The 22,360-nt window shown below is 41.2% G+C and overlaps 1 protein-coding gene and 1 pseudogene across 4 annotated transcripts in view; both read right to left on the bottom strand.

Moving 5' to 3' along the window:
- EPSTI1 (epithelial stromal interaction 1) overlaps window positions 1–22,360 on the bottom strand; it is a 92,403-nt gene that overhangs the window by 52,371 nt on the left and 17,672 nt on the right. For 2 of the 4 annotated variants that reach the window (XM_044779930.2, XM_070480838.1), the window contains exons 2-5: window positions 21,689–21,747; window positions 19,542–19,625; window positions 16,236–16,309; window positions 15,475–15,558 (exon numbers count right to left, since the gene is read on the bottom strand). In XM_044779930.2, coding sequence (XP_044635865.1) covers window positions 15,475–15,558; window positions 16,236–16,309; window positions 19,542–19,625; window positions 21,689–21,747 — 301 coding nt within the window. The remainder of the gene's footprint in view (window positions 1–15,474; window positions 15,559–16,235; window positions 16,310–19,541; window positions 19,626–21,688; window positions 21,748–22,360) is intronic. The other 2 variants (XM_044779934.2, XM_044779931.2) reach the window with 1 other exon arrangement.
- Window positions 11,422–12,385, bottom strand: LOC106829642 (nucleophosmin pseudogene; annotated as a pseudogene).

Raw genomic sequence — 22,360 nt, 5'->3', positions numbered from 1 at the left:
TGGGTAGTCAGGAAATACTCTCAACAGTGCCATAAATATTCACTCAGTGCCTACTAAGTGGCAGACTCCATCCTGGGCATGGGAACTGAGATGCTGAATAATACTCAGAATGTGGTTTCTAACCTTCAGTTCCTAGATAAGCTGTGTGTTAGGAGTATGCTGATTTTTAATGGAGAGTTGGGCTCATAGTTTTCTTCAGATTCCCCAAAGGGCTGATGGTCAAATAAAAGGATGAGAACCACGGGTGCAATGAAAGGTCAAAATTCTAGATAGAGACCAATCACAAACAAGCAAGAGTTTTCCAGGAGGTGAGGAGAGCAGGGCCACTGCGCTCCATTGTATGGTTTGCTCACTGCCCAGTGGGGCTGAGCAGAAGGAGTTATAAAGGCTAAAACAGAGCCAGCTTTCAGCTCACCCAAGCCTAGCCTCCCAGCATAGGGTACTTCAGTGCAATGAATGTATCTTTTTCTATTTATCACAAAGGGACCATCTATCACCAATCTGAGCACCCAGAGCCAACTACCTAGATGGAGAATTGTTTCTAATTTGCACAAAGGTAATGATGGGCTAGTAATGGCCTTGGATAGGAAAAGGGCATTCCCCTAACTTACAATATTTTCAAGATAAAAAGGCACAAGAGAATACACCAGTTCAAGCAACCCCAAGAAGCTCATGGATAAATTGAAAGGTGTTTGTAGTGAGACAGGTGGAAGACAAGGTTGAGAAAGTAGGAAGGGGTGATTATAAGGAATTTATATGCCAAGTAAAGAAGTGTGGACTTCATCAAAGGCAATGATGAGCCATGTTATTTTAAGCAGAATAGTAAGCAGCTCACTCCGAAAGCAACATGGAGGATAAACTGCAGAAAAGACCACGAATATAAAAACCAATGGAGTGGTCTCAGAGTAGTCCAGGCCATAAATTATGAGTCCCAAATTAAGGCATGAGGGGCAGAGAGGAAAAGATAAATTCTAGAAAAATGTAGGAGAGAAATAATAGGAGGAAAAAAAATAATAGAAGGAATGACTATATCTACATAGGTTGAGTAAGAAAAGAGGGAAGAATAACTATCATTTAAGAGCATCAGAAAGAATATACGAGTTCAATTGTGAATCTATTGGATTTGAGATATACTTGTGGAACATCTAGAGAGAAATAAAGCATGCAGTAAAATAGTCATGTTTAATAATGGGGACACGTTCTGAAAAATGTATTGTTAGGTGATTTCATCGTTGTGCAAACATCACAGAGTATACTCACACAAACCTTGATGGTATAGCCTACATGGTACTAATCTTATGGGACCTAGACTACATGGTACTAATCTTATAGGACTACTATCATATATGTGGTCAGTCACTGACCAAAATATCATTATACGGCGCATGTCTGTATATGGTTCTGGGATTCAGGAATATGGTCTGGCCTGGAGATACAGACTTCAGAAACTATCACCACAAGCAATAACTAAATTCTTAGATCTGTCAATGTGGGGGCTTTTACTTAAGGATAGCGTGGCATAGGCAGAGGGATATTAGCGAAGATAACGGATGGGACCTGATGGAACATCAATAGTAGAAAAACAAGTGGAGGAAAAGGATCCAGAAGAGATCCAAAGGGATGGAACTTGAAGGACAGAGTACTTAATAGTTACAATATCACAAAGAGTTTAAATAAGTTAGGAATTAAAGAGTCTCCATTGGGTTTTTCGATTAAGAGCACCATTGATGATCTTGGCTAGATCAGTACCAGTGAAGTACTAGAGACAGAAGTCAAACTCAGCCCACCCAGGAACAAATAAAGGTGAGGACTCAAAGAGGGTAAGTTCCTAAGCCAGCTGAGCTCAGAATCACCTGGGGAGCATTTTTTAAAACAGAGCTTCTTTGGTTCAGCTGATTGCTAGAGTCGACCCACAGGCCAGCATGTAGACACCAAATGTGGTAGAGGCTTTCAGGAAGTTGAGCCATGATGCTTGGGATGGAGGAGTTGAAAGCAAACCAGAATAGAAAGAGGTACTTAGCTTTTAAGATGAGAGATCTGAGTATGAATATATCCCAAGAGCGGGAAAAACAAACAAACAAACAAGAAAGTAACAGGAGAAAAGGAAGCTCAGCTGATGGACCAGCAAGATTCCTGAGGAGATGGGGTGAAGAGATGGTAAACATGGGTGGAAGAATCCATCGTAGCAACAAGAAAAACACTTTCTCATTCCTCCCTAGATGGGATGGGGGTAGAAACAGCAAAGAAAGAGTAAGGAAACAAAAAAGTAAACAAATTACGGCCAATGGCCTTTCTTTCCTAGAAGGTGAGAGATGAAACCAAGTGCTGAGAATGAAAGAAGAGGATAGGAAGAATGTGAAGGGATGAAAGATGTTGGTAATTAGAGGTAGGCCTAGACTGCCAAGGAGAAATACCAGGCAGTGGGCATTGCTGAATACCCAGCTGAGAGGGAAGCCCGGAAATCTGGTGTGGCAAAAAAAAGCCACGTATGTTTTCTTCGCCAGCAACCTCATTCTTGTGGGTTTAGTGGAAATGAAATAATTGAACCAATCCACTTCATGTGTAAAACAAGAATAATCCTCTCTCTGCCTTCCACACAAGAGGTTGACATAATAGAGTCAAATGAGAGAGTGTTAAAGTGCTTCCTTACATTTATAAGTAATTAGCTTAGGGCACCTTTATTGAGCGCTGACTAAGTGCTAGGCTTTGTACTAAGGGCTTTGCACATATTGTATCCTTTCAACCTTGGTAGGTCTCATCATTATACTATTATTATACCCATTTTACAGATAAGGAAAGTGAAGCATAAAGAAGCTAACAGCCCACCCTCTTAGTACTACATCAGCATTTCAGAGATAGCATTAACATCCCAACATCATGGGATTAATTAATAGGATCCTACTGCATTTCAACAACCAGAGGCTTAATGCCCACAGCAATTCATTCACAAAGAAATGCATGATGTGGGATCTTTCTGGGAAATACTGGTTTTCCTTAAAAGTTTTCAGAAAAGGAAATATTTTTTTTAGTTTATAACAACAATATTGAAATAATTTCCTCAATGTTGAGTTTTCCCCCTAAAATTGTTCTCAAACCGTTAGCCCTTGTTACTACTTGTTTCCTAGAAATAAGTAACAAATGTGATGCCTTAAAAATATGTTTATGTATGCATCTCTGCATCTAATATGCATATCTTGCCTTCTACTGGTTGGTTCCTGCTTCGCTTTATAGCATCAAAACTAACTGGCGTTGCTTCTCAGTGTCTGCATAAAACACAGTGACCTCCAGGGCTCTAGATAACTCTATGAGCTTTATGACTTCATGGTTGAGTGGAAAGAGCAAGGGAAGTCTTTGGATGCCACTCAGATCTCTAGCTGGTTTCCTGCCCTTTCTGAGGTTATGATACACCAAGAGTTGGGAGAGTTAAAGCATTTGTAAACTATATAGCACTGTGTAACATTATTTCAAACCTAAGTAGATCAAAAGAAGACTAAGATGAGTCTAGGAGGTAGGGAGGGTCTTTGACATGGCATTAGAAGATTTTCATTTTTTAAGATTGTGGGTATTATGAAAGCCTGGAAATATCAAATTATTACTTAATTCATCAATGTGATTTTGAGGGAAAAGCACAGTGGAGGGTTACTCCCACTGCACTATATTAGGGCGAAAAGGCTGCTGCGAGGATTTATGAAAACTTTTCTGCTTACGCTGCAAGATCCAGTGGCAAAGAGAGTATTTGCCTCTGGTATGCTGCCTTTATTTTTTTTCGTGACTTTCTCTCGCTCTGACGCTCTAATATTTTAGAGATATTTTCTCTGCTTTATAGATTTCCAGGAAGGCAAATTGTTACATCATTACAAAACCACGCAAGTTGTATTAGGTTCCTATTGCTGTAACAAATTACCATAAACTTAGTGGCTTGAAATCACACAAATTTCTTAATAATCTTACAATTCTAGAGGTCAGAAGTCCAAAATAGGTCTCACTGGATTAAAAATCAAGGTGTCATTGGGGCTACTATCCTTCTAGAGGCTCCAGGGAGAATCTATTTCCTTGCCTTTTTCAGCTTCTAGAGCCTCCCGCATTCCTTGGCTAATGGCACCTTCTTCCATCTTCAAAGCCAGCAACAGCAAGCTGAATCTTTCTGCTCTACCATCTCCTCATGCTTCTCAATCTTCTGCCTCCCTCTTCCAATTGAAGGACCTTGGTGATTATATTGGGCCCACCTGGATAATGAAGACGCTTCCCTATTTGAAGGCAAATTGATTAGCAATCTTAATCCCACTTGCAAATATAATTCCCCTTTGCCCTGTAACAAAACATATTCCTAGATTCCAGGGATTAGATGGTGGAAGGAGAGGGGGAGGCATTATTCTGCCTACCACATGGGTTATGATCTATTTTTTTTTCCCCCACTCATTGGGATTTTATTGGTATGCATTCAATTTACATACTTGCATTTTTATAAAATTAAATATTCAAATCCAGGACAATGGACTATCTCTACATGTTCAGGTTTTGTATTTTATACTTAAGACTTTAGAGATTTCTACATGTAAATTTTTTTTTTTACTTTTTTTTTTTTAATTAATGTTATGATAGATTACAACCTTGTGAGATTTCAGTTGTACATTTTTGTTAGTCATGTTGTGGGTACACCACTTCCCCCTCCGTGCCCTCCCCCCACCCCCCCTTTTCCCTGGTAACCACCGATCAGATCTCCTTCTCAATATACTAATTTCCACCTATGAGTGGAGTCATATAGAGTTCGTCTTTCTCTGACTGGCTTATTTCGCTTAACATAATACCCTCGAGGTCCATCCACGTTGTTGTGAATGGGCCAATTTTGTCTTTTTTTTTGGCTGAGTAGTATTCCATTGTGTATATATACTACATCTTCTTTATCCAGTCATCAGTTTCTGGGCATGTAGGCTGGTTCCACGTCTTGGCTATTGTAAATAATGCTGCAATGAACATAGGGGTGCAACGGACTCTTGAGATTTCTGATATCAGGTTCTTAGAATAGACACCCAGTAATGGGATGGCAGGGTCATAGGGTATTTCTATTTTTAACTTTTTGAGAAATCTCCATACTGTTTTCCATAGTGGCTGTACCAGTTTGCATTCCCACCAACAGTGTATGAGGGTTCCTTTTTCTCCACAACCTCTCCAACATTTGTCACTCTTGGTTTTGGATGTTTTTGCCAATCTAACGGGTGTAAGGTGATATCTTAGTGTAGTTTTGATTTGCATTTCCCTGATGATTAGCGACGATGAACATCTTTTCATGTGTCTATTGGCCATATTCATATCTTCTTTTGAGAAATGTCTGTTCATGTCCTCTGCCCATTTTTTGATCGGGTTGTTTGTTTTTTTGTTGTTAAGCAGTGTGAGTTCTTTGTATATTATGGAGATTAACCCTTTGTCAGATAAGTGGCTTGTAAATATTTTTTCCCAATTAGTAAGCTGTTTTTTTGTTTCAATCCTGTTTTCCCTTGCCTTGAAGAAGCTCTTTAGTCTGATGAAGTCCCATTTGTTTATTCTTTCTATTGTTTCCCTCAACTGAGGAGTTACAGTGTCCGAAAAGATTCTTTTGAAACTGATGTCAAAGAGTGTACTGCCTGTATTCTCTTCCAAAAGACTTATTGTCTCGGGCCTAATCTTTAGGTCTTTGATCCATTTTGAGTTTATTTTGGTGTGTGGTGAAAAAGACTGGTCAATTTTCAATCTTTTGCATGTGGCTGTCCAGTTTTCCCAGCACCATTTGTTGAAGAGACTTTCTTTTCTCCATTGTAGGCCCTCTGCTCCTTTGTCGAAGATTAGCTGTCCATAGATGTGTGGTTTTATCTCTGGGCTTTCAATTCTGTTCCATTGATCTGTGGACCTGTTTTTGTACCAGTACCATGCTGTTTTGATCACTGTAGCTTTGTAGTATGTTTTGAAATCTGGGATTGTGATTCCGCCGGCTTTGTTTTTCTTGCTCAGGATTGCTTTAGCAATTCGTGGTCTTCTGTTGCCCCATATGAATTTTAGGATTGTTTGTTCAATTTCTGTGAAGAATGATCTTGGGATTCTGATTGGGATAGCATTGAATCTGTATATTGCTTTAGGTAGTATGGACATTTTAACTATGTTTATTCTTCCAATCCATGTGCAAGGAATGTCTTTCCATCTCTTTATGTCATCGTCAATTTCTTTCAAGAAAGTCTTGTAGTTTTCATTGTATAGATCCTTCACTTCCTTGGTTAAGTTTATCCCAAGGTATTTTATTCTTTTCGTTGCAATTGTGAATGGGATTGAGTTCTTGAGTTCTTTTTCTGTTAGTTCATTGTTAGTGTATAGAAATGCTACTGATTTATGCACATGAATTTTATGCCCTGCTACTTTGCTGTAGTTGTTGATTATTTCTAATAGTTTTTCTGTGGATTCTTTGGGGTTTTCTATATATAAGATCATGTCGTCTGCAAACAACGAGAGTTTTACTTCTTCGTTACCTATTTGGATTCCTTTTATTTCTTTTTCCTGCCGAACTGCTCTGGCCAGCACCTCCAGCACTATGTTGAATAGGAGTGGTGAAAGTGGGCACCCTTGTCTTGTTCCTGTCCTCAGTGGGATGGCTTTCAGTTTTTGTCCATTGAGTATGATGTTGGCTGTGGGTCTATCATATATGGCCTTTATTATGTTGAGGTACTTTCCTTCTATACCCATTTTACTGAGGGTTTTTATCATAAATGGGTGTTGGATCTTGTCGAATGCTTTCTCTGCATCTATTGAGATGATCATGTGGTTTTTGTTTTTCATTTTGTTGATGTAGTGTATCACGTTGATTGACTTGCGGATGTTGAACCATCCCTGTGTCCCTGGTATAAATCCCACTTGATCATGGTGTATAATCTTTTTGATGTATTGCTGTAATCGGTTTGCCAAAATTTTGTTGAGGATTTTTGCATCTATGTTCATCAGTGATATCGGCCTGTAGTTCTCCTTCTTTGTGTTGTCCTTGTCAGGTTTGGGGATCAGAGTGATGTTGGCTTCACAGAATGTGTTAGGGAGTTCTCCATCTTTCTCAATTTTCTGGAACAGTTTGAGAAGAATAGGTATTAAGTCTTCTTTGAATGTTTGGTAGAATTCTCCAGAGAAGCCGTCTGGTCCTGGACTCTTATTTTTGGGGAGGTTTTTGATTACCGTTTCTATTTCCTTACTTGTGATTGGCCTATTCAGATTCTCCATATTTTCCTGATTCAGTTTGGGGAGATTGTAGGAGTCTAGGAATTTGTCCATTTCTTCCAGGTTGTTCAATTTGTTGGCATATAGTTTTTCATAGTATTCTCTTATGATCTCTTGTATTTCATTGGTATCTGTTGTGATTTCTCCTCTCTCATTCCTAATTTTATTAATTTGCAATTTCTCTCTTCTTTTCTTGGTGAGTCTGGCTAGGGGTTTGTCAATTTTGTTAATTCTTTCGAAGAACCAACTCTTTGTTTCATTGATCCTTTCTATTGTCTTTTTTGTTTCAATATCGTTTATTTCTGCTCTTATTTTTATTATTTCCCTCCTTCTACTGACTCTGGGCTTTGTTTGTTCTTCTTTTTCTAGTTCTGTTAGGTGTTGTTTGAGGTTGCTTATGTGAGCTTTTTCTTGTTTAGTGAGGTGAGCCTGTATTGCGATGAATTTCCCTCTTAGGACTGCTTTTGCTGCATCCCAAATGATTTGGTATGTCGTGTTCTCATTTTCATTAGTCTCCAGATAAAATATGATTTCTTCTTTAATTTCTTCAATGATCCATTGTTTGTTGAGAAGCGTGTTGTTTAGTCTCCACATTTTTGCACCTTTCTCTGCTTTTTTCTTGTAGTTGATTTCTAGTTTAATAGCGTTATTATCAGAAAAGATGCTTGATATTATTTCAACTCTCTTGTATTTATTGATGTTTGCTTTGGTTCCCAAAATATGGTCAATCCTTGAGAATGTTCCATGTGCACTTGAGAAGTATGTGTAACCTGCTGTTTTTGGATGAAGTGTTCTATCTATATCTATTAAGTCCATCTGGTCTAATTTTTCATTTAATTCTATTATTTCCTTGTTGATTTTCTGTCTGGATGTTCTGTCCATTGGTGTTAATGGTGTGTTGAGGTCCCCTACTATTATTGTGTTGTTGTTGTTGTCTTCTTTTAGTTCTATTAAGAGTTGCTTTACAAATTTTGGTGCTCCTGTGTTGGGTGCGTATATATTTATAAGTGTTATGTCTTCTTGGTGGAGAGTCCCTTTTATCATTATATACTGTCCCTCTTTATCTTTCTTTATCTGTTTTGCTTTGAAATCTACCTTGTCTGATATTAGTATAGCGACACCTGCTTTCTTTTGTTCATTATTAGCTTGGAATATTGTTCTCCATCCCTTCACTCTGAGTCTGTGTTTGTCTTTGGGGCTGAGGTGTGTTTCCTGGAGGCAGCATATTGTTGGACCTTGTTCTTTGATCCATCCTGCCACTCTGTGTCTTTTGATTGGGGAGTTCAATCCATTTACATTTAGAGTGATTATTGAGATGTGGGGGCCTACCACTACCATTTTGTGTCTTGTTTTCCAGTTTTCTTCAGTTTCCTTTGTTTCTCGTCCCATGGTTTAATCTGTTCTGATGTAGAGCTGCTGCTCTCTGTTGTTGTCCTTCTACTTATCTCCTCTGCTCTTGGTTTTGTAGCCCCTTTCCTTTTTTGGATTTTTCAGGAATGAGGGTTTTCCTGAGGATTTCCTGAAGAGGAGGTTTTGTGGCAATGAACTCCCTTAATTTTTGTTTATCTGGGAAAGTTTTTATTTCTCCATCATATTTGAAGGATATTATCAATGGGTAGAGAATTCTCAGCTGTAGATTTTTGTCCTTCAGATTTTTGAATATATCATTCCACTCTCTTCTAGCCTGTAAAGTTTCTGCTGAGAAATCTGCTGATAGCCTGATGGGGGTTCCTTTGTAGGTTAGTTTCTTTTGCCTGGCTGTCCTTAGTATTTTCTCCTTGTCGTTGACTTTTGCTAGCTTCACTACTATATGCCGTGGAGTTGGTCTTCTTGCATTGATAAAGTTTGGAAATCTATTGGCTTCTGTCACCTGAAGATCCATCTCCCTCACCAGATTTGGGAAGTTCTCAGCCATTATTTCTTTGAATAGGCTTTCTGCCCCTTTCTCCTTCTCTTCTCCCTCTGGTATACCTATAATCCTTACGTTGCATCTCCTAATTGTGTCTGATAATTCTCGGAGAGTTTCTTCATTTCTTTTTAGTCTTGCTTCTCTCTCCTCCTCTGCCTGCAGCAATTCTATATTGCCATCTTCCAAATTGCTAATTCTTTCCTCCATATTATCAGCCCTACTGTTCAGAGCATCTAGATTTTTCTTAATCTCCTCTATTGTGTTCTTCATTTCCAATATTTCTGTTTGGTTCTTCTTTATCGTATCAAACTCTTTTGTGACATAGCTCCTGAACTCGTTGAGTTGTCGGTCAGAATTCTCTCTTAACTCATTGAGAATTTTAATGATGGCTGTTTTGAAGTCATCATCATTTAGGTTATATATCTCATTTTCTTTGGGATTGTTTTCTGTGTATTTGTTACTTTCTTTCTGTTCTGGAGATTTAATGTATTTTTTCATATTGCTTGATGTTGTTGATTTGTGCCTCCGCATGGAGATAGAGTTTAGTTGCTCCTTTCACTTGTTTCAGCTGCTGCAGTGGGGGAGCAGCTGTTTATACTGCACCAACCAGGAACCCTGTCCACAGTTGCTAACTGGGCCTGGGCCCCTCCTCGTAGCCACAGTGGCCCTTTGGATTCCCTCCTCTGCTGTGGGGGCCGTCACAGGGGGGCTTCAGGCTGCTGGTGCCTACTGTTGCAGCCCACCTAGATGTGCTCTCTCCTTGGGGTCTGCAACGGTGTTATGGGCTTTTCCAGCGGCCAGGGGTGGGATCACTTATATTTGTCGCTCCGTTGCTGTCGGCACCCACAAAATCTCACTTGTCCTCTATGGGTCGCAGGAGAGCTATTGGCATCTTCTACAGTCTGTGGTTAGTTCACCTAGCTATGCTGCTTTTGCCCTGGGGTCTTCCAGCCTTGTGGCTGGTAGCTGGGTGCCTTCTACTTGTGCTGTGCAGAGGCTTTCCCTAAGGCTGCTGTGAGCCTGTAGGGTTTCCCCCTAGGCTACGAAGCTGGGTCTCTGGAACTCCCCCCAGCCCCAGTCCTCTCCGAGATCTCCGGCTATCCCTAGTCCCACAGGGCGGGCAACGGCAGCTTGGGGTCGCCCCGCCCTCTGGGATTCTCCCCGGGCCTCTCCCGGAGCCGTGAATGCTGGGCGTGGCCCCTCTGCTAATGGCAGACAGAGAGTTTTGTCTGCTGCCCGGGCAGAACTCCAGAGCTTCCCCTCCGGGTCGCAGAGCCGGCCTTTGAAACCTCCCCCAGCCCCGGTCCTCTCCGAGATCTCCGGCAATCCCTAGTCCCACGGGGCAGGCAACGGCAGCTGGGAGACCTCCGTACCCTCAGCGACTCTCTCTGGGACCCTCCGGGCGCCGCGAACACCAGGCGGGGTCTCCCCGCCAATGGCGGGGAGAGAGTCTCCCCGCGGGCTCTGGTGTGCAACTGCAAAGTTTCCCTCTGCGTTTAGGAGTAATTGCCGGGGGTTTAGGTAGGGTTCTGGTCACCTGTTTCCACCGTCGCTCCTCTGCTGTGTGTTCGCTCCTGGCCTAGATGTGTGTAGATCCTCTGGGGGCGTCCGTTGGAAGAAAGCCGCTTGCAGGTACTAGGCTGCTCGTTGGGGTCGGAGAGTTTTCACCTATTTCCACATCCTCCCGGAGGAAAGTCCGTCCGCCTTCCGATGTATAGTCGCATGGGTATCTCAGACGTCCTGAGATGCTGTCAGGATATCCTTTGTCAAGCGATAAGTGTCCAAATAATTGTAGACTCGAAGGGGGAGAGACAAAGAGGACTACTCACGGCGCCATCTTGGATCTTCCTCCTTAGATCACTGGCTTATCACAAAAGGCTGTAATGCGGGAACAGCCAGATGGAAGAGATGCATAGGGCAAGGTATGTGGGAAGTGTTCAGAGCTTCCATGCCTTCTCCAGACGCCACTTGCCCCAAATCTCCACGTGCTCGTCAACCTGGAAGCTCTCCGAATCCTCTCCTCTTATGATCTATTTTTATTTATTTATTTTTATTTTTATTTTTTTGATTCATTCAAATATTTATTGAGCAGCCAGGGAGATACAAAGGTGATTAAAACATGATCAAAGAGGTGAGGCAAATGCACAAGTTATAGAAGGCAAAGTATAAGGTTCACTGAACCACAGCAATCAAAAGAAAGTGCTTTAGGAGATGGAGCGAGATTGCTTCCAGCCTGGAAGTGGGCATGGGTGGGTGGCAAACCAGGAAAGGGGATTGAGATTAAAATAGAAGACTTCAGTCTGGATTGTTGATGATACTCAGTATGGACTATATTTGTCTCTCCTTTTCCTCTCTCCATCTTTGGGCTTAATTTACCAGTAGTGCCCAGGATTGTTCAATGCACTTTTTCTATACTTGCTTGCATTTTTGCTTTAATGTCTTCTGTAGAACTAGGTCCTTTTGGTGTTTAAGGAGTTTTTTCCTGTTTTTTGAAGGATTCTTGACCTTTTAATCTTTGTGTTGATGGTTTGGAGTCTTTTCCATTCTGGTTTGACTTTTGTGCATTTTTGGCTGGAGTATCTTGTATAGATTTCTTTACTGGAGCTTTTTCTTCAGCTTCCTCCTCATCAAAATCATCATCATCATCATCTTTGCCATCATCATCTTCATTGGCGGCAAGTTTTACTTTTTTCTGTGGAAGCTTGCTACCACTTCCAGGGCCAGAACGCTTTCCAGATATACTCAGGAGTTTCACATCCTCCTCCACTTCATCTTCCGATTCTGCATCTTCCTCCACAGCTGCTAAGTGCTGTCCACTAATACGAACAGGCCCTGAACCACACACTTCAATCATAAGACCACAGGTGGTGTTATTTCAAAGCCCCCAAGGGAAACCACTGGCTGCACAGACATTTTCAAAGTTGCCAGTGTTACTTTAATGGGACTGCCTTCGTAATTCATTGCCTCTGCTTCAACAACGTGCAATTCATCCTTTGCATCAGCCCCTAAACTGACTGTTCTTAATGATAACTGGTGCTCATTTTCATCATTATCCACCTTAAAGTGATAATCTTTGTCAGCCTTTAGTTCACAACCGAAAAGATAGTTCTGGGGCTTCAGGGGGCTCATGTCCACGTCCACCGAATCTTCCATGGGGTGGTGGCACACACTTAGGTGGGAGAGAAGGCAGACAGAGAAAAACGACCACTGTTCCACAGAACAGCTGCGCAGGATGGAATCACACCAGGGACTACAATCTATTTTTAAATCAATAAGTATCAGACACACAGTATGCCAGAAACTTCACAAAGTCTTTGGCCTCTTAGCCCTCTGAGGTTTGGCTTTGAAATGTGGGTGGTAGGAGAGGGTGAGAGAGGACCTCTTTCATTTAGGGCTAAACAGTGGTGTGCTGATAAACTTAACAACCAGCTCTAGCCAGGAGGAGGAGAGGAGGCTGATTTGTCGCTTCTACCAATTTCCATGGCGAAAATACTCCCACCATGGTTGACTGCAAGCTACCAACATGAAGTCAACTAGTTCACAAAAATCCTGAAACTTTAACAATCCACTCTTATGAGGCTGTAAGAAGAGGCTCCAGTACAACCCTGGAAGAATATATAGCATCAACATACTCCGGGGTAGGCAACGCAAGTTTGACTGAAGCATCCCAGCGCTCACTCCAAATTTTCCCTACACCCACAGGATTAACTCTTCCTGGACCCAGTGACATGGCCATATGCTAAAGAGGTAGCTGCCTTTCACACTCCGTGCTTATTAAGGATCAAAGAACACTCACATATGCTGGGGAGGAATACAGTTTACTGTCCCCTCACTCAGTGTTACACACACACAGAGGCGGTGACCAATCATAATGAGATTAAGTGTTCCCTGGTGACCCCTTGCAGGAGAGGGAAAACTGGAGGGCAAGGGATTAAGACCAGAGGCCAAGCTAGAGGCTCCTGGGTGGCAATAGGCTGCTTGGATTCTACTTGGCTCACGGTTCCTGGACAGCAGCCATTTGCCTGGGGAGGAGGGCAGTATTTTGCAAGCTGGTGTCCCTGAGTGTGCTTGCTGTGCATTTTAAAGAGTAAGTGCTCCATAAGCACAGCCATTATTGCTTCCCTTGGCCATTTTCACACTGGCAACGTGAAGTATGCCATTTCTAGATGGCTAATGTCCATTTTTCTTCTATCTGACACAAGCTACTAAATAGGCTTACATTTAGTATGAAAAGTCACAGATTTATATACAACAGGAACAGCTAGGTCACGGTGGCAGTGCAGGCCAATTAGCAAGAGATACAAAGCCTGTGGAACAACCAAGGTGGGCTGCTCCTTCTCTTGAAGGTAATTTAGATTAATGCTCCCCAAACTTTTATGTGCACAAGAAACACCTGGGGAGCTTGTTAAACTACAGATTCTGGTTCAGAAGGTCTAAGGTGGGGCTCAAGATTCTGCATTTCTAAAAAGTGAACCAATGCTGTTGGTTCAAGAATCACACTTTGAATGGGAATAATCTACATATCAACTCTCTCCCTCCATCTCTCACTTTCAGGCAAATTATACCAATAGTCATTACAGTTATCACATTAGAAAAGCCAACTCAATTAAGATTTCAGTAGTTAATGATTGCTATACGTGTAGTGTTATAACTTGGAAAGGGGAAAATGCTTTTACTCAAAGATGAAGAAAACCGTTTCAGCCACTAAACATTTCTGAATAGTATATATTATTTGACCAACGAAGAAATTAGCTATAAATGACCCACAAGCCAGCCAATTTATGGGTATTAAATGACAACTCATAAATGACTTTTAGGATAAGAGGTTGCAATGCAATAATTCTTTAGGATCTGTAAGCTTCTTAATTCAGTTACTGGTGATGATTTGATGATTTTCTTAGTTGCACCTGAAATGCAGACAGACTATATGCTATGTAAAGGGAACACCTCCTCTATAATCATAAAACTAAAGTCTTTCAAGGAGAAAATGGGGGGAGGGGGAGTTAGATGAAACATAGAAGAGTGGGAAATAAGGAAGTAAAAAGAGAGAAACAAAGCTTTAAAAAAGGTTATTGTCATAAAAAACTTCTCAATAAAGTTGTAATAGCTGATCAGTTGGAAACGGATTGCTGAATCAAATTTTGTAAACAAAATTCCGATACTCTTTTTTTAATACCTCCAGCATTTCATTGCAGTTCCCCATGTATAAGTCCACTCTTACCTCCACCCCCAGAGCCTCTCTCTCTACAGATGCAGCACCTCTACATCTTCAGACGCTCCTGACCTTGAGAGAAGAGGGGGTGGGGCTTGCAGACTCATTTTATAAGAATAGTTCAGAGAGGGCTGGGGGTCTGCCCAAGCTCATACAGCACAACAGGACACCTTCCAAGAAAGACTTAGTCTGTTCCGCAGCCAGGTAGAGAGCTCTTCAGGGGAAGGAAAGACTCATAGTCTCATGTGTTTCATAAGGCATCAGCTTTTGACTTCATTAACTCTAACTGGTAAAAAGATCTATTGTTTGGTAACTAGGTTTAAATTTTGACCGATATTTAATCTGTAAAAGAAAAGGAAGGAAGGAGAGAGAGATACAGACAGATAGCAGGAATAGGAATGTGTTTCCATGACTTATACCTGCGGTAGTTGTCATACTTGGTAGTTAGTACCATGAGTCAACCCCTTGCCCCCAAACCTCCAACACTTAAAACCTATTACGGCTTAGGACTTTGTGGGGAATGGGAGGAGGAGAGGGATGGGGGTAGAACAATACTACATTCTTCCTTCTTCTCTAGCAGATGATCATGTTCAAGAGATTTTTTCCCCAAGCCCCAGAAAGAGTATCAAAACTAAAAACATCACTTTGAGGTTTAAAATAGATCACTTCACTAATACTGAAATGCAAAGACATGCTTTTTCTTTTATCAGTAAGAGAAGTATGTTCATCTATTTCACACTTACCCTGGAAAATTCAATATTTGGATAAAAATATGGCGGTGTACCCCTGATTGCCGTTGTTACTAATGGCCAAAAATACAGCGACTACTTTGATTACTCCCCTGGGAGGAGAGACAGTGTGGTGACTAAGAACTCTAGCTCTGAGGCCAGTCAGCCTGGATTCGAATCCTACTTCTTCTATTTACTGCTGTGAGCCTTTGGACAAGTTATCTACCTTCTCTGTGTCAGTTTCCTCATTTGCAAACTGGGTAATAAGAATAAGATATGCTTAACAGAGTTCTTGTGAAGATTCAATGAGTTAATGTATGGACACTCTCTAGAAGAGAACTTGGCACATAGTAAGCCCTGAGTAGAATGTTAATGAATCATCCTCTCCACCGTCTTACCTTCTCTCTCTGAATTGCCTTCATTTTTTGGATTTCAGCTTCTTCAGCTTCCTTCTTGATTCTTATAGATTCTTCTCTTTTTAGCTAAATTGTATTGAGATTACAGAGGACAAAAACCAGTTACTATTTTTCAGTCTGAACCTCTGTAACACAAAATTATGATGAAAGGCAAATTACAGTATTGTTTGTGCTATACCTCACCATGATTATAGGTTGGTACTACAAGCTACTTAGATCACAGAGAATGGTCAGGCTCCATCTCCTGCCTAGGAAATTTCTCTCTTTGTGTTTCTTCTTGGTCTCTGTCTCTGCCTTGCCTCTCCACCCCCACCCCCCAGCACCAGGTTGGGGAGGAAAAGCGGCAGATAATTTTTCCTGATTATAAAATTCATAATGTTCATTGTAAAAAAAAATCACTAGCATCTTAAATCTTTTTTTGTACTATTTTCACGACTGGCATGGGGTAAACAAATCCGTGTTCTTGGAACCAAAACATTCAAAACATAGTAGAGATTAACTTAAACTAGGGGAAAAAAATCCTTTAATCAAGGACCTTGATGACCAATATATGCCTTGGATAAGAATTCTAGATATTTATCTCTTTACTTCTTACTTTCTGATTTCTTTGATTTTGAGTTTCCTTTTCCCACTGGTTTAAAGGTTTCTTGGTTTTGGTAAAGTCGCTGTTAATTCACAGTTACCTGAAAGTGCTGGTACTCAAATTCCTTGCCAAAATTAAACTAAAAGAAATGGATTCTGACCTTTTGCTGATATTTAGATTGTATCAGTTGGAGTTGTTGTTTCTGTCTGACTTCAGCCTCTGATTGGCTTCCACCTAAGGGGAAAAAAGTCATGAAGGTGAAACATGAATATTAAGCTGAAATGTCAGCCATCAAAGACTAATTAATACATGATAAGCCTACACCACGAGTTTCTTTAACATTTTCATACCCCTGGAAATAAAGACATAACCAGTTTTCTTAATAAGACATTAAAGAATGGTAATTGCTCTAAAGAGAAACAGAGCTGATGGAAAGATAAGGCCATATTCCTAAAAGAAGAGGACAACCTACTAAGGTTTTTCAGTAGTGTAAGTATTCGAGTTTTGACTTAGATTAAAATCATACCTGAAGACCCATGCTAAATAATAAGAAATAATGCCTGACTTGGAAATTCTAGAATATTCCTCCTGCTTGAGTATGACCATTCCTTAACCTAAAAAGATGGCAAGCAATGACAAGCAATGTCATTACTTTCCTTCTTCTTACTCTATTGCCCCATATTCAAGCAACAAAGCTCAGGAAACCCTCAGAGGTCTTGCCACTAGACAAGTATGTAGTTTTTATAACCCGGTTTTTAAAAGTACAATGGGAATATTCCAGCTGGTAATTGATTGTCAATCCATTCTATTTATTGTCCTTTCTTTGGATATGCAAGAGAAAAATATGGATGTTAGATTATTTGCCTGCTTTCTCTTAAACCTAAAATAATTTGAGGCCAGAAATCCTTGCAAGTTTGACAATCACCTAAAATTGCTGTTTAGGGATTTCTCAGTGTTTATGCAAGCGTGGTATATGTATTATACAGATTCCTTTGAAATAATTCTCTGGTGCTTTGATCACTAAAAGTGTCAGTTCTCTGAAAGACTCGCTCTCACAGAAGATGCATTAAAACAATTTGCATTCACTGTAGTTTTTATAATTGAACTGATAAAAACACCATAGAGACTTTTCTTCTAAGTCCCAAAAGATATGTAAGCCCTGTTGGACTTTGGCCCTTCGGTCTCTGTTATGGGGAATGGGAAAATGGGAAAGAAACAGTGGGGGCTACTGAAGCTTTTATCTAATGTTACAGCCACTTGCAATGTCTCCTAGAACCATTCTAATATTTTAAGGGGTAGAGGGATAGGGGAGGAGTTGAGAATTAGGAGAAACGGAGAAAGTCAGAAATCTAAGCATTTGCAGGTTTTGTTCAAAACTCATCTCAAAGTTTACTACATTCTAGAATTTTCTTTTCTACCCCCACCCCCCAGTCTCTTCCCACACACATATCCATGACCTTTCCTAGATATGTAATATAACAGAAAGTTGCAATGAGACTCCTGCTCATTTTTTGGCTTAGGCCGCAAGGCAAGAGATGCCAACTGCTCCAAATTCCAAAGCAAGATGCCTGGCTCCCTAAGTAGGATCTGCAAGGAGTAACTGAAAACCAATTTGGGGAACCTTAAGGAGCAACTACCTTCAGCCTGTAAGAGGTTGGATAGATCAAAGGAAGGTAGAAATGAGAGGAAAGATGTCTTTGTGTATTCCATCTCTTCTGTGTGTGTGTTTGGGGAAGAAAGATCTTTCACGTCAAGAAGAGCAAGAGATGTTTAATGAAAATCACTATGAGAGCTCAGTCTGTGTCCCCAAGAGACCAAGGGACTTAGTGGACTAAGACTTGCCTAGAAAAGTCAGAGCTTAAAGGCACATGGTGACTGTCAGTTGGCTACTCAGAAGGGTCATCCAGAAGAGGTGGCTGCATGGCAAATGGCCTGCATTCCCAGAGTTCATGGGAAGAAAGGATGCACAAGTCTTTTGTGTACTTCCAGTCTGGGTTGTCATGAAAGAGAATGCCAGTCTAAAGCCATCTTGAAAGGACTTGCCGATGCGGGCCACCTAGAGGAACAGCGAAGCCCTAAAAAGAGTCTACCTACCAAGAGCCGACAGCAAAGCCAAGCCCTACCAGCAGGAAAGTGTATCATCTCTATCAGGGAAATCCAAGTGAAAGACGGATGGCAGGCAAGGAGGGACTCTGAAGAACTCAATGAACCCCAGAGGGGAGGATGCACAGGAAGCATACAACAAGACTTGAAGAAACCGGGGTCGGTCTGCACCATAGACCCCTACCTGTCTTACGTCCTCTGGGAACAGAGGAGTCAACACAGAATAATTCAGCTATGCCCATTTCCTTTGCTAGCTTGCTACCCAAAATAGGCCCGGGCTGGAGGAGCAAAGCAGCTTTCATCTCCATTAGTAGGAGAGTTTTGACCAATACCTAGGACTGAACTTTAATTACTGAAATGACACTGTTTTATGCCTGGAATTATGGACAACTTTATTATTTCAGAAAGACCAAAAACATCTAATTTCATCCAGAGCCGGTTTGAGGGGGCCAGTTAGGAAGGACAAAGCTGTTTCCTGGCTGTACTCCTGAAATGTGGCTTATTCAGCATAAAGGTGACACTTGAGATTAACTCCTTTCATGAAATACAGTAGGATGATGGTGATAATACTATTACGTTCTCTCATTAAATGATTTCCAAATTAGCTTATTTTCACCTACATCCTAGAAAAAATTCTTCTTTAAAACTATTGTGACAGTAAGTGACCCCTGACTCTAACACATTTGTATTAACTAAATCTGTGGGAACCGTGTATCCAGCCCTTTATGTTCTCAACGGCTGCTGAAAGAGAAAAGAGAATAGCCATGAATGACTCCCTTTACGTGGTATCCCCGTTAAATGATTCAAATACAGGGCAAAGGCAGCCCAGACAATTCATCACACTGGAAGCGTGAGCTCCAGAGGCCCAGAGGTCTCTATCTGTAGACTGAAAACACAGGTGATCTTTCTCTTTCAACCCACCTCTGGGTCCCCAGCTCACTCTCATCTTAGTTTTGGAATTGACTCTCCATTCATTGTTTTCCCATTAGCATTGAGCTGCCATGATTAATATGCTTGTGATAGCGTGCACTCCTATCCTGACTAGTGCTATGACAGGGCATATGCAGCACCCCAGGAAAGCTTTCTTCAGAGTTGATCATCTAAGAGGCTCTAAATTATTTGGCAATTAAGCTATCACTTTATTCCCACGTAACTGTGGCATCATACATTTGCCACTTTCAGAAAATCAGAAACAATAACATAGCTGCATGCTTAATTGTTTTGACTTTAAATGCATTCCATTCCAAGCAGCACAGCGACCCAATAACCTATTATGTACATTCAAAGACAGACGTGCAAGGTGCTCACAGGATCATGGGTGGCCCCGTCCTCCCCCGTTCAGACAGCTGGTTTGCTGGCTTACCTAGCCGCCTTGGCACCAGGTTAACTGGCTTAGCTCTATGTTGCTCTTTCCACTTCTCCAGATCCTCCAGCTCTTTCTCAGCAACTAAGCCAGGTAAAAAATATCAAACCATCAATGATTAGAATGTGCAAAGGAAACTGGTCCCTTGAAAACATAAGTAACCACTATCAGAGGGCAACTAACTACATGCAAGCATGTGTGGACAAGGTAACCTAGGAAGGGAAGACACCATTAAGTTCTCACCCCCTGGAGTCACCCTGGGTGCACCCCTGAGTCACTTTCTCTCCAAGAATCTGCACATAAGTTCCAAATCTAAAAAACAACCTGAACTACTAAAATAAAGAAGTTTTGGGGCCGGCTCCGTGGCCGAGTGGTTAAGTTCGCCCGCTCCGCTGCGGCGGCCCAGGGTTCAGATCCTGGGCGCAGACATGGCACCGCTCGTCAGGCCACGTTGAGGCAGCGTCCCACATCCCACAACTAGAAGGACGTGCAACTAAGATATACAACTGTGTACGGGGTGGGTTGGGGAGATGAAAGCAGAAAAAAAAAAAGATTGGCAACAGTTGTTAGCCTAGGTGCCAATCTTTGGGGAAAAAGAAAAAGGAAGATTGGCAACAGTTGTTAGCCCAGGTGCCAATCTTTAAGAAAAAAAAAAGTTTCATTTTACCTCCCATTTTGGCATTCTTAAAACCCTATATCAAATTAATTTTAAAAGTTTCCTGTAAAGAATGTGTGCAAACCTAGAATATTCATATGTCAATAAGAACTTTTCATACCTAGGTAAACATATATCCCCAGAGAATTCTGATGCTCATATTCACTTTATTTTAAATGTCCCCCAAGCTTACTGCAACCACCAGGAGTGAGGGCTCTGTGCCAAGGGAGGGGCAGCCCCCACTCTGGTTCCTGGCACTTGGGACCACTAGGCAGAGCCAGGTCCCTGTGGAGCCGTGCTCATTCCCCAAATATGCACACTGAGTGACAGCAGGGGGCGCCAGAGAGATACCAGTTCTGTTCTGACGGCGCATGCCCTCATCTCCCCATTACAGCTGATTGTTCAAAAGGTCCATTTACGATATTTTTTAATTATTAGAGGGAAAAAACCTGCTGAAACATCTCAAAACTCCAAACCACACTGAGGCCTAAATTCCTGTTAAGTATTTAAATCAAAGCTTGTAAGATGCCAGAACCCTTGGGATTCTGTTGGTCAACTGCCAGCAATGCTCATAGTTACTATGTCTACATAGCAGCTATTGTCATATTCTGCGTTGACCCAGTTGTACCACTGAGGGGGCTACCTGTGTGGTGGAGACACCTTACAGAGTTGCTTTCCTGCTTTATGTCCATCATTAGTCACAAAATTAAATTTCCTACCAATGATCTAATAAAGGAGAGCATAGAATCTCAGTGCCAGCCCCACAACTTGACATGAACAAGTTTCATAACTTCTTTGTGAACTACATGAACTTCAGTTCTTCTTCCAACTCTAAAGTATAATGTTGTAACTTTAAGGGGCAGCATTTATTTTACTGTACAACTTCAATCAAACATATTATATACCCACTAGGTACAAGGAGCACAAAAATGGGTCAGATGTGGTCCCTGCCCTCAAAGAGGTTATAATCTAGGGAAGGAAACTGAAGGACACAAATAAAAACAGCTGAGGGTAGACTCTGATAGTTACAAAATAATGGGAACACAGAGGCGAAGGAAAATTCTGTTAAGAAGGGAGATGACAGATCAAGAAAGGGACAAATTCTTTCATGATCTATTTCATATATAACTTGTCTGTTTCAAAAGTATTCATAGTCTTGTAAAAATATCTGCAGGCAACCTAACTTTATAGGAACCAGATAGGTCTGTTGGCAATAGATGTGAAATTGTTTAAGCCCAACAGACATCTGAGACTTACAATCATGCTACGAGTTCTGCTATTAACACAAAGAAACAAATTTAGAAGCATTAACAATAGAATAATTTTAAAAGGTATAATTAAAGCTGCTAACGTGAAAAAAGAAGAAAACTTGATGAGACCTAGTGAGCCTATACAAATCAGAAAATAAAAATACATCAGACCAAAGCAGACTAACTGTGCTCTATTAGCAAATGAGAAGCATTCTGAATGTTAAATGAGTAAGTATACGTACTCCTTCGTATCTGACTTCTTCGGTTTTCATTTGGTGCTATCAAGGTGTATGCACCTCTGCTAGAATGAAGAGAAAAAAATTGCTTATTATTATGAGACACGACTAATGCCTATAAACCACCAGACATTATTCCTACTAATATACCGTGTTTATGATCATCACCATGAAATAGGTACTATGGAAGACAATCTTCTTAAGACCCAGGTCTGATCTCCAGGAGCTTACAATCTAATTGTCAAAGTAAAACAAATGCACACAGCCAAATATGGAAATAGAGAGCAACTGGTGAAGAGTGACAAGTGACAGTTTCACAGGTGGCTCTTGGAGACTGTCTTTGTAGGGATTCATTGTTCCTCTAGGTGGAGCTTGTGGGCAAGTCCCTTTAACAGGGCTTCAGATTGGCACTCTCGTCCATTGGGAGTACAGTAAACATTCATGCATTCTTTGTTCCCCCAAACTGGGAATCCAGGCCATTTGCAATGCATCCTTCTCCTCTTGACCTGTCTGAGTAGCCAACTGGCCACAGTCTTGTGCTTTTGGGCTTTGACTTTTCCAGGCATGGATCCACTGGGTCCCCCATTCTCCTGGGGACACAGGTAGAACATAATCAGGAGCTCAGAGAAACAAGGAGTCATCTCAGTTCACGGGGGATCAGGAAAAACTTCATTTAAG

The sequence above is a fragment of the Equus asinus genome, chromosome 11 (assembly GCF_041296235.1).
Source record: "Equus asinus isolate D_3611 breed Donkey chromosome 11, EquAss-T2T_v2, whole genome shotgun sequence".
In the NCBI taxonomy this organism is placed as follows: domain Eukaryota; kingdom Metazoa; phylum Chordata; class Mammalia; order Perissodactyla; family Equidae; genus Equus; species Equus asinus.
Note: the sequence above shows the minus strand (reverse complement) of the source record. Positions and strands in the feature narration are given on the sequence as shown.